Genomic DNA, 12,377 nt, shown 5'->3' with positions numbered 1-12,377 from the left:
TATAAATAATATATAAAAATATGAATTAAAATGGTTAAAATAAAAATTAAAAATAGTGATATCACCAAATGCTGGCAAATATGTAGAGAAACGAGATAACCCTGGATTGCTGATGGGCATATAAAATGCTACTCTAGAAAAAAAACTGTGATAGTTTCTTAGAAAACTAAACACACAACTACAATATGATCGAGTAATTACACTCTTGGGCATTTATCCCAGAGAAATGAAAAGGTATGTTCACACAAAAACCTGTACAACAATGTCTAGAGCAGCTTTAACCATGTTATAGATGCAATTATGTCCCCCCCAAGTTTCATAAATTAAAGCCCTAACTCCCAAAGTGACCATATTTGGAGACAGGACCTTCAGGGAAGTAACTAAGGTTATATGAGGTCATCTGAATGGGGCCCTAATCCGATAGGGCTGGTGTCCTTATAAGAAGCGGAAAAGAAACCAGAGGTCCCTCTGTGTACACACACAGAGAAGAGGCCACGGGGACACAGAGAGAAAACACCTGGCTGCAATCCAGGAAAAGAGTCCTCACCAGAAAACGTATCTGTTGGCACCTTGATCTGGGACTTCTAGCCTCCAGGACTGCGAAACAATAAATGTCTGTTGTTTAAGCCAACTAGGCTGTGGTTACGGCAGCCCAAACAGACTCATAAAATTCGTAACAGCCAAAAACTGTAAATAACACAGATGTCCTTCAACAGGTTAACAGCTAAACTGTGGTCATCCGTATCATGTGTGGCAGGGAGAATAATGATCCCCAATGATGTTCACATCCTAATCCATGGAACCTACAAGTGTATTAGGTTACATGGCAAAGAGACATTAAGGCTGCAGATGGAATTAACCCATTCCTATAATCTAAATTAAAATGAACAAAGTATTTATTTGAAATAAGTATGAAAAAAACTAAGAAGCCTGGCTCGTTCATTACATAGACAATGAATGTCAGTGATGCTTTTATATGAAAAAATGTTAATATTTAATATATAAAATTAAATAAATCTTCATGATGATAATCCTTTTAATGATTGGTAAGGTTTAACAAGAATTACATATATAATTATTTAATCCTATAGGCTCTCAGTCCTGGCTGCATTTCAGAATCAACTACAGAGCTCTAAAAATCATATTCAAAATATAGATATGTGGGCCCCTCCCAAGAGATTATGATGTAACAGGGACCGAGGCATCTGGATTTTGAAAAAGTTCTACAGATAACTCTGATGCACAGGATGAAACCCATTAATATAAGATTTAATTATAATTTTAGTCTATTATAAAAACTTATTGCAGGATACAACTTAAAATTGTAATAATAACAAATTGATTTAAAACTAATAAAGACATAAAATGGAATACTGTATAGTGATTTAAAATGATGCTGTAGAAATATGTCTACTGACATAGAAAGATATATATAAGTATATATACAAACATAGAACAAAATGTGTGATATAATTCTATATTTGTAAAAACAAAACAAACATGCACACACATGTATAGAATGGAGTCAATTTTGGTTGGCTGTAGTTATTCTTTTTGCTGCTCCTTTTGCTTGCCTATATTATTTGATATTTCTGAATGACTTCATATGAAATATATATATGAAAATAAAGCAACTTCATTTTGGTGATGAAAAGGTTAACCTTAAATAATGTATATACTTTAAACTAAATGAAGAAATATTTTACTTTGAGATAAAGCAAATATGGCAAAATTTTAACAAATGGTGAATCAAGACAAAAGGGTATAAGAATAGTACTATTCATGCATCTTTTCCATAGGACTGAAATTATTCAAAATTTAAAAGCTGAGGGAAAGTTAATTAAATAGTTTGGAATTTGGTCCTGGCCCCAAATAATATTCTATTTTATCATAGGTTGAACATTTGACCTATCAATACATGAATCCTTTAAAACAGTTTACTTAAGTCAGCTTATGTAGGTTAAATGAAATATTAGCTAAAATAACCAAAATAAACATAAAATTATAGAAATACATACACAAAATATACATAAATATGTTCAACGTGTAAAGAAATATATGTATATATGTGTTTTTTTAAATTTAAACTCCCCTACTTCATTAGTAACCAACTGCATGTATCTCTTTACTGTATTAACCAACTAACTTTTAAAAATAATTTTTCCAATACGAATGCATTCAAAAACATAACAAGCATCAAAAATATCAACTTTATAAAATGATAATCTTACCTCATCTAAGTCTTGGATATAAACTGGTTTTTCCTCAAACCCAACTGGCATTGGTTCACTATAAGGAATCTTTACTTCTTCATATATCTTGTTGTTCTCTCTTTGGATTCCTTCTGGTAAAATCATCTATAAACATCAAAAATTAAAATCCAATAATAATACAAAACAGAACAATTACTTTGGTAAAGATTCTTTAAGTAAAGAGAGAAAAAAGAACACTATTTGTTTTATGACATAGCACTGGTAAATAAATTTAGCTAATTTAAAGGAAAACAAGAAAAAACAAAAACAAACAAAAAACCACACACACAAAGCATTCATGAATCAGATATCTCATATAACACACGAACCATATTATGTTGATGAATTTTAAGTGTACATTAATTAGATGGTATTCTTGAAGACAAATGTAGTCATGTAGCCAGGGAAAATGTGCAATACACAGTGTAAAGTTTAGGCAAAAAGTGATGCAACTGCTAAAACTCAAAAACACAAGGTGCATAAATAATGAAAGGGAGGAGAACAAATATGTTTTGAAAACCTACCATGCACTAAGAATTTTACATAAACTGCACTATCTCATTTTCCTCAATATTTATAAATACAATTTAGCATAGAAGAGTCAACTAGTACTAGAATCACAAAAGAAACAGGGAAAATCAATGTGTCATTTCCTCAGAACAGACATGTTATCCAAAAGTGGTCATATACCAATGCATACCTTTGCACCAGCAATGAATGCAGATGTTCTCATGGCTTCAGCCTGGGAATCATAAACATGTGGATAACGTATTTTCTCAACATCCATGTCTCTCTGCCTGCTCAGAATTGGAACGTTTCTAGCATTCATAAGTGCTTGCTCTCTGTAAATACAAAAATAATAGGCTAAATCTGTAATTTTTATCTTGCAAAGGAAAGCATATACTAAAACAAAGTCATTATAATAACTATTTCACACAGCCTTCCACTATAAAAGTGAAGAAATTAAACTACACAAAGGAAGTTATTAGCAATCCTGAAATTTTCTGTGTAACCATATAAGCATCAACACATTTTCAGGTACTATTTTTAGATAACATCATCTGATAAGTTTGACTTAATGTTTTTTTATTTATAATTTTCTTTGTCACAATCCAAAGATATTTAACAAAGTGTAAAATCCTTTTTTTAAATGGGTTTCAATATTTAAACACCATGTATAATAATGCCTTTATTTCATTTTTCTCCTTTCTACTTCTTGATAACAATATGGGAAAATGTATTCATTAAGGTAGGAAAGAAAAAAGTCTCAAAATAAATCTGTGTACGCTTCATAAAGTTTAACCTAGTGGTGTATGCACAGCACCAAAATCTCTCACCTACGTTGATGCAACCAAGAATATTCTAATTAAGCGGATCACTGATTTTTTATCCCAGAAAATTAGGTTTTCATACAACAAAATTCTATTCTTGTAAGAAAACATGACTAGAAATAAGAATCATCTAATTTGTTAAAACTAAACTAAATAATGATAATGATACATTAAAGTAGCAATTACAACACAAGCATTTTTCAGCTTCTGGCTTTTATTACCTGTGTATCCGCAGTTCCTTAGGATCAAAGCACAGGAGTCCTTCTGCAATTTCTCCATCTTCTCCAGCCTTTTTTTCTCGTCTGGCAATTCTTTTCTCTTCCCGGCGATACTGTTTCATTAACTGCTTCTCTTGTTCAGACTGAATAGTGACTTGACAACCGTAATTAGGTTTAGCATTTTCTCCTAAAATTTTTTTGCAATTGTCTGCAAAGCAAATTTAAGATCATATTTTACAAGCTTAACCTTTAGGAAAACCATTGTTTTCCTTCTCACCAAAACATAAGATAGCACAATGCTCTAAGAATTTTTTTTTTTTTAACTGACACATTAAATTATATGTTTTAAGGAGAGTTTTTCTAAATCACAATTTCTAAATGGTATACTGGTTTTGGAAAAGTCAGCAGATATTTTCTTCTTACAGACTAAATAGTTTAATGTTATAAATTCTTGGATATAACATCAGAAACCTAAAACTTCTATTTCACAATTTTGAAATCTGTTTATATAATTTCAATAAATATAATAATTATCAATACTAATTAGCATTTACTGTTAACATAATAATAAAATAAAGATATTCTTTACATATATGATACTTTTCCCTATGTAATAGGCCTTACTCTGTTAAATTGTCTATATGTCACTACTAATTTATACATGAAATAAAATAAAACTAAAATACAGCTCAGGATATATTTAGAAGATGACTAAAGCAAATAAAGAAACAGTATGATCTACCTTTTCATGGAAATGCAGGGTTTTTAACCGTTTTTTAAATTGAATTATAGTTAATTTATACTGTGTTAATTTCAGATGTACAGCAAAGTGATTCAGCTACATATATATATATTCTTTTTCAAATTCTTTTCCATTTTAGGTTATTACAAGGTAGTGAATATAGTTCCCTGTGCTATACAGTAGGTCCTTGCTATTTATCTATTTTATATATAGTAGTGTGTATATGTTAATCCCAAACTCCTAATTTATCTCCCTTCCCCATCCCCTTTGGTAAACATAAGTTTGTTTCTATGTGAGCCTACTTCTGTTTTGCAAATAAGTTCATTTGTATCTCTTTTTTAGATTTCACATATAAGTGATATGATATTTGTCTTTCTCTGTCTGACTTACTTCACGTAATATAATAATCTCTAGGTCCACAAAATGTTCATTGCAGCTCTATTTACAATAGCCCAGAGATGGAAACAACCTAAGTGTCCATCATCAGATGAATGGATAAAGAAGATGTGGCACATATATACAATGGAATATTACTCAGCCATAAAAAGAAACGAAATTGAGCTATTTATAATGAGGTGGATAGACCTAGAGTCTGTCATACAGAGTGAAGTAAGTCAGAAAGAGAGAGACAAATACCGTATGCTAACACATATATATGGAATTTAAGAAAAAAAAACTGTCATGAAGAACCTAGGGGTAAGACAGGAATAAAGACACAGACCTACTAGAGAATGGACTTGAGGATATGAGGAGGGGGAAGGGTAAGCTGTGACAAAGCAAGAGAGAGGCATGGACATATATACACTACCAGACGTAAGGTAGATAACTAGTGGGAAGCAGCCACATAGCACAGGGAGATCAGCTCGGTGCTTTGTGACCGCCCGGAGGGGTGGGACAGGGAGGGTGGGAGGGAGGGAGACACAAGAGGGAAGAGATATGGGAACATATGTATATGTATAACTGATTAACTTTGTTATAAAGCAGAAACTAACACACCATTGTAAAGCAATTATACTCCAATAGAGATGTTAAAAAAAATAAATAATCTCTAGGTCCATCCATGTTGAGGCAAATGGGATTATATCATTCTTTTCTAAAGTGGAGTAATATTCCATTGCATACATATACCACATCTTCTTTATCCACTCATTTGTCAATGGACACTTCGGTTGCTTCCATGTCTTGGCTATTGTAAATAGTGCTGCTATGAACACTGGGGTGCGTGTGTCCCTTCAAATTAGAGTTTTCTCCAGATATATGCCCAGGAGTGGGATTGCAGGATCATATGGTGAATCTATTTTCAGTTTGGTTTTTCTTTTCTTGTTTTTTGGTCACGCCACATAGCTTGTGGGATCTTAGTTCCCTGACCAGGGATCGAACACAGGCCCCTGCAGTGGAAGTGCAGAGTCCTAACCAGCAGACCACCAGGGAATTCCCTATTTTTAGTTTATTAAGGAACCTCCATATTATTAGTACATGACTCTTTTTGAATTATGGTTTTCTCAGGGTATATGCCCAGTAGTGGGATTGCTGGGTCGTATGGTAGTTCTATTTTTAGTTTTTTAAGGAACCTCCACACTGTTCTCCATAGTGGCTATATCAATTTACATTCCCACCAAAGGCGCAAGAGGGTTCGCTTTTGTCCACATCCTCTCCAGAATTTATTATGTGTAGACTTTTTAACAATGGCCATTCTGACTGGTGTGAGGTGATACCTCATGGTAGTTTTGATTTGGAAAATGCAGTTTTTTTAAAAATGGAAGAAGTCTAGAACCACTAAGAGGAATCAGGTCAATCAAAGCTCAGTGTTTACAAGGTACAATTTAAACCTGTGGTTGGTCAACTCAATATACAGGAAAAATTTTCTTCCAACAGGATTACTTTCTGTGTTTAATTCAATCTTTCCAAGTAGTAGTATCTTGGCTCACTGCAGCCCTAAAAGAACTGATAGGAATGTCACTGAAAGCAAACCAAGTCAATACTGTTACTGTGTTAAGGACCTACTAGGTGCCAGGCACTGCTGCTAGGCTAGGAAGACAATGAAGAATGGAATTGGTCCATACTCTGAAGGAGCACAGTGCAAGTTATTTTATCAACTTCCAAGATCCAATACAGAACAAGGAAGGAATTAAGCTTAGCATCAAGAGGGGGAAATTAGCTTTCTAAGTCAAATCTTCACAATTCTCAGACAATTGTCACTATCTCATTACATGATTTTGAATAAGTCATTTTAACTCTCAATCACATGAAATAACCCCTCCGTATAATGGCTCTATAAGTCGCAAAAAGGAAAGTGAGAAATAAAGATTTATTACATCTCAAAATTATGAAATAAGATATAATCCCATCTATATTAGAACTACATTTTAGAGCTCAAAAGTATTTTTCTAAGTAAGTCTTATATGTTTTACTTTGTAAATAAATCTTATATACTATTATAATGATTGAATTTATAACCAACTAACTCTCAGTGTTAGAGAAAGAAAGCAACATACTGGCATTTTTCAAATGTACTCTGAACTATGAAAAAAATTAACCTGCTTTCAAAGTCACACATTCAATGACAGAGATATTAAGCAGGATTTTTTAAAATGTGAATAATGCCATGTACTTATTACTATAAATGAATGTTAAATATTTTGTACGTGAAACTAAATACTTTGGGTGACATACTATATTTTATGCTAATGACATTAACATTTTAAACAAATGTGACAGTAACAAAATACTACTGGACACATTTGTGATCATCAAAATAAGGAAATTAAAATTATAAGAAGAAAATATGTCTACCTCATTGATAGCTTTATAAGGCCTCAATCAGAATATACTGAAATCCCATAAGATTGAACATAATAGGTGATTTTAAAAATCAAGTTATAAAGCACAAATGCTTAAGTGCATGATTCTCCTTGTTGGGTTCAGTTAACTGTAGAGATTGACAAGAAGAAATGAAACGAATAAGCTTAACAGCAATTCTAAAACAAAATTTTACTGAAGAACACGTAGAGCTTGTATCCTTTTAAAATGTTATTATGACAGAAAAAGTCTTGTATAACTACTCAAAACACTGTCATTTGACAGCATGAGCTAACTTAATTTTTATTTTATGATACACCTCGTACTAAACATTCTCTACAACCATCCCCAAAACAGAATTTAATTCACAACTTTCCTCAATTTAGCAGTGAGTACACAATACCCACCCACTTCTCACCTACCTTACATTTCCTGGTTATAAGAACAGAGATAAAGTAGGGTGGATGTATATATATCTGGATAAAAGGATTCAAAGAAAATCAGTATGAAAGCTAGAAAATGCTAAATGGCAGGAAGCTATTGCTCTCTAAGACCATGATTTTGTGGAACAGAGAAAAGAGCAGGATGCAGCTGTCTTACTAAGGTAGCTTAATAGAGAATACAAATACAATTTGGTATTTTTAAGAGAATTTTGAAGGATCGTTAACATAAAATTTATATAATGGATGAGAACAGTGATAAAGTAACCGAGTCTAATGATTCTTTTCTTCAAGAATATTTCTTTCTCCCTCCCCCTCAAAATAAGGAAAATCATCTTTAATGAAGATACACAAAAAACCTAATATGCTCATTTGTCAGCTCTTCTTTTACCACAGTCCTTAGAAGAAGTTTGTTTAAATGCCCCCAATTTTCTATGGTGTAATTATTATTCTTAAATAGTAGCAACATTAGTAACAATCTAGCATAGACTAAAGGAGTAAAAGCTGATTGAGAAGAGTAGAAAATATTTCAGGGCAGACTGATGGTTCAAATATTTTTTAATAATTCAAATTTAATATTTGGTTTTAGGTTAAAAAGTGTGTTGCTTCTTAAAGTTATCCTAGTAGAATAAAGTTTGCGTATAAATGTTAAACAAAAATGGACATAATGAAACTACAAAACATTAACTCATCATCCACAGCTTTCTTAAAAAAATATGTGAAGCTGAACTCATTTTGAACTTTTCGTTAATAAATTAGCACTAATAAAAGGTGGAATCAGTACGTATCAGCACTTAAAAGGCTGACAAAATGAACATCAAATCCTCAGAAATTACATCACAAGACCAGATATTTAAATTCATTCCTTTTCTTCTGGCAGATACACATTTTAAATGCTCCTAAGTTCTGCTGGCTTATTGCAATGTCTGATTAAGCACTGTTTAACAGGTGAAAGTCCTCTTACAGCAAGGTAGTTTATAAGTGTTCAATATACTTAAAGAACCAAGAGACCTGCAGAAAGACAAAGTGGCTAAACTCCAATCTTCAAAGTTTCTAGAAATCTCAAAGTAACTCCAAGGCAACTATCAGTAATCAAAGTGTAGGATAAAGAAAACCCATAAGAAATTTTGGATTTAAATTAAGGCTCTTTTTGTAATTTCCTTTCAGTGCCACACTCATAAGGAAAAGGTGACATCACTTACATAAAAGAAGGGTAAATGTTGACTAGTTTGAAGAAGGGGGTCTAATTTCTTATGCCCATGCACTTTTTAAAAATTCCAAGCTATTTATAAAGCTGGCAAAGACATTTGGGTAAAGGTAAGAAACTCAGTTTTCCTACTTACCACCTAAAACCTGAGTTTGGCATCAGTTGTCTCATAGTAAGTCAGGCTTTTAAAAAAAAAAAAAAGTTTAGCTTCCTTGACAACTCTTTCTAATTCTTCTGGGGTTTTCAAACATATGTAATACATAGCTATATGTATGTTCAACTTGCTGGGTGTGATAACTGTATTTTAGGTAAGCAGGAGACTTATTGTATGTTGAAATTTTATATCTGAAGTATTATAATGTCTGCAACTTCTAGTCATTGTTCAGCAAAAATTTTAAATGTGCATATGTGTGTGTCCATGTGTGCATACGCGCGCGCGTGTGTGTGTGTGTGTGTGTGTGTGTGTGTAGAGAATGATAATGGGGGGGTGGAAGCAAAATGTTAGTGATGGTGAATCTACATGAAGAGTACATGAGTACTCATTACACTATCCTTGCACCACTACTAAGGTCTGAAAGTTTTCAAAATAAAAGTGGTTATAAATTATAACTCTACTTGACCCACTCTAAGCACTGTATGTATTTCCTTAAAATTCTTTTTTGTCTTTCCAAATCTTCTGCTATACCTAAACATAAACAGAATCTCTGACATAATACCCTATTTAGGGCATTGACACTTGTTTCATAATCTGCCACACCTAAAATCTACTTAAGAGAATGGTATCAGTAAGCTACATAATCAACCAAAGAATATTAAAAGTATAATTGTATTAAATAGACTGCTAAACAATGAATTTTTCCTTTAAAATAGAATTACCACTGAACACTTCTTACCTTGAAGAGCTTGCAACTTATGATCATTTGAAGAATTAAGAAATCTGTCCACAATCGTAATTCTGTTCTGGAGGAGTTTCTCAATAAGTTCAAGTCCATCAGGTCCCAGCAGTTCAAACAGCTTATAAGAGGAAAATCAGAACAAACTGTTACCTCAAAATTAATTATTTTTTCAAGTTATTAACACCCTATTCAACACAGCTATGAAGCTAAACTAACACAGAAGAAACTAAAAAGTATTTAGAAAAGAATCATAAGAAAATAATAACTTAGGAAAGTTACATTGCTTCACATTGCTAAGGAGCTTTCGGCTTCATAAGACTATCTGCAATTATATAATTAAAGAGCACAATCCAACTGTTAAAATAATTATGATTTATATATAAAACTCTAAATCACAGAATAAAAAATTCTGACACTTGTTTTTTTCTTGGTATAACCAAGTGAAATTCTAAAATTAATTTGCTTTTTAACATACCATTCTGGTTTTCCCAAATAGAGTGCAGAGTACCATTTTTCTTACAACTTACTAATAAGAGCTATCATTTTAGAGTTAAAAATCATTAGAATGTTTTAATAAATCATGACATGCCAAATTTTTAGTGCTTAAAAAACAGTTAATTGTATTTTTCTGTTAAAGTGTATTTTTATTATTTTATTATTGCTTAATTAGTAAGTATCAATAATTTTCAATGCTTAATATATGTGAAATCTGAAACACAGTACTGCAAGTGCTTTCTGTAACTTTATTAAAAGTTTTTATGCATATTCTACTCTCCTATGCAGAGTGATTGCCAAAGATTAAGTTGATTCCAGAGTCACAGAACCAGTTTTAGGATTCAGAGACCTTCAATTATATAACTGTATGAAATAACTGTGCCAGAAAGCCTTTAGATTTCCTCATATATGGTTTGGGGGTATATATATATTTCCTGTCCAGAAATGTTATACTTTAATTCTACATGTGAAGATTTTATATTAAACAAATTCTAACTGTTCTTAGAGAATCCACACAAATAAAAATATCATTAAAAGTAGGAATTTTATGTTGAGTATATATAAGGCATTAAATATTTAGTAAATATTTTCCTTTTGCCGTTCATTTTACTGACACTATCTAAACAGAAGGCCACCTGTCTTCCACCCTGTCCCCAAATGTGGACAGGCCTTATCTTTGGGCAAAACATCAAGGAAAATACTGGTGATCCAATCACTCTCACTCTGGCTGATAGGGCAGTGATTCCACACAAGGAGAGGCAAGCCTAGAATTTAGGCTACAGCCTACCCCTTCCGTCAAGTACTCAGATTCGAAAGCAGGGGTGTCACTCAGAAAGAAGCCTTCCATTGTCTCCACTCCTAGCTCCAGAGTTCTGCCTCAGAAATCTTGCCTGAGGGTAGAACCAAGCCATAATACAGAAAGATCCCAATCTCTTCCAAAGAAATAGACCACATCTGCAACCAGGCCATGAAGTTGAAGCCAAAGGGCTAGCTCAGAAAGAGCAGAGGTTGTGGTGAACCACAATTAGGAGAAGATTCACAGATTCAACAACTAAGTTACAAGAGAGAACTGAGGGGAGAGACAACTGGGACGACCCTCTTGGGGTGAGACTATATATCAACACTGACCTTTGGAATTACTCCTTCAAAGGGGTCACAAATTTACTGGATTAGTTTATGGAGGAATTTATGTCTCAGGGGCATTTTTGTAAACATCAGAATGGTCAGCTGGGAATTAGTAAAGATCGCATGTGGGTTCAAGTCCCGATCTGAACAGCTGAATGGAGTCAGGGGAAGCGTAGAAAAGGGTTGTTTGTGCTAACACTACCTTCATCCCAAAGGGACTATGGGTATACTCACAGGTGCGGCTCCCTGGGGAACAACATCAGAAGCTCAACACTGTGGAGTGAGGGTAGAAGGAACTGTTTGCACTAAAATAATCCAGCAGGTCACTAAACAAATAAACAAGCAAATGACAGTAACAAGCCCTGGAGGTGGTAGACTAGATGAAATGGACAAATTCCTAGAAAGACACAAGCTACCAAAAGTAACCCAAGACAGACAAACTGAATAGACATAAAACAAGTGAAAGATTAAATTAATAATCAAAAAACATCCACAAAGAAAAGTCCAGGTCCAGATGGCTTCAATGATGAATTCTACAAAGTATTTTAAGTTAAAACCAATTCCTCACAAACATTTCCAAAAACATTTCACAACTCATTTTATGAGGTTAATATTACTCTGATCCCACAACCAGACAAATAAATACGTCATAAGAAAACTGAAGACCAGTACTTCTTAGGAATATGGACACAAAAATCCTCAGTGAAATATAAGCAAACCAGATCAAATCCAGCAATTTATAAAAAGAATTATATACCATGACAATGTGAGATTTATGTCAGGAATATCAGGTTAGTTCAACATAAGACAATCAATTTATATATTATAGCAACAGAATAAAAAGCAAAAATCACAAGATCAGCTCAACAGAT

At 33.0% G+C, this 12,377-nt stretch overlaps 1 protein-coding gene across 2 annotated transcripts in view; it reads right to left on the bottom strand.

Annotated features, from left to right (window-relative positions):
• Positions 1-12,377, bottom strand: part of ASCC3 (activating signal cointegrator 1 complex subunit 3) — a 329,389-nt gene that overhangs the window by 254,414 nt on the left and 62,598 nt on the right. For both annotated transcript variants that reach the window (XM_082855647.1, XM_082855648.1), the window contains exons 5-8: positions 9,883-10,003; positions 3,805-4,009; positions 2,953-3,094; positions 2,232-2,357 (exon numbers count right to left, since the gene is read on the bottom strand). In XM_082855647.1, coding sequence (XP_082711773.1) covers positions 2,232-2,357; positions 2,953-3,094; positions 3,805-4,009; positions 9,883-10,003 — 594 coding nt within the window. The remainder of the gene's footprint in view (positions 1-2,231; positions 2,358-2,952; positions 3,095-3,804; positions 4,010-9,882; positions 10,004-12,377) is intronic.

This window comes from Leucopleurus acutus, assembly GCF_964270905.1.
Source record: "Leucopleurus acutus genome assembly, chromosome: 15".
In the NCBI taxonomy this organism is placed as follows: domain Eukaryota; kingdom Metazoa; phylum Chordata; class Mammalia; order Artiodactyla; family Delphinidae; genus Leucopleurus; species Leucopleurus acutus.
This window is presented reverse-complemented; position numbering and strand designations above follow the sequence as displayed.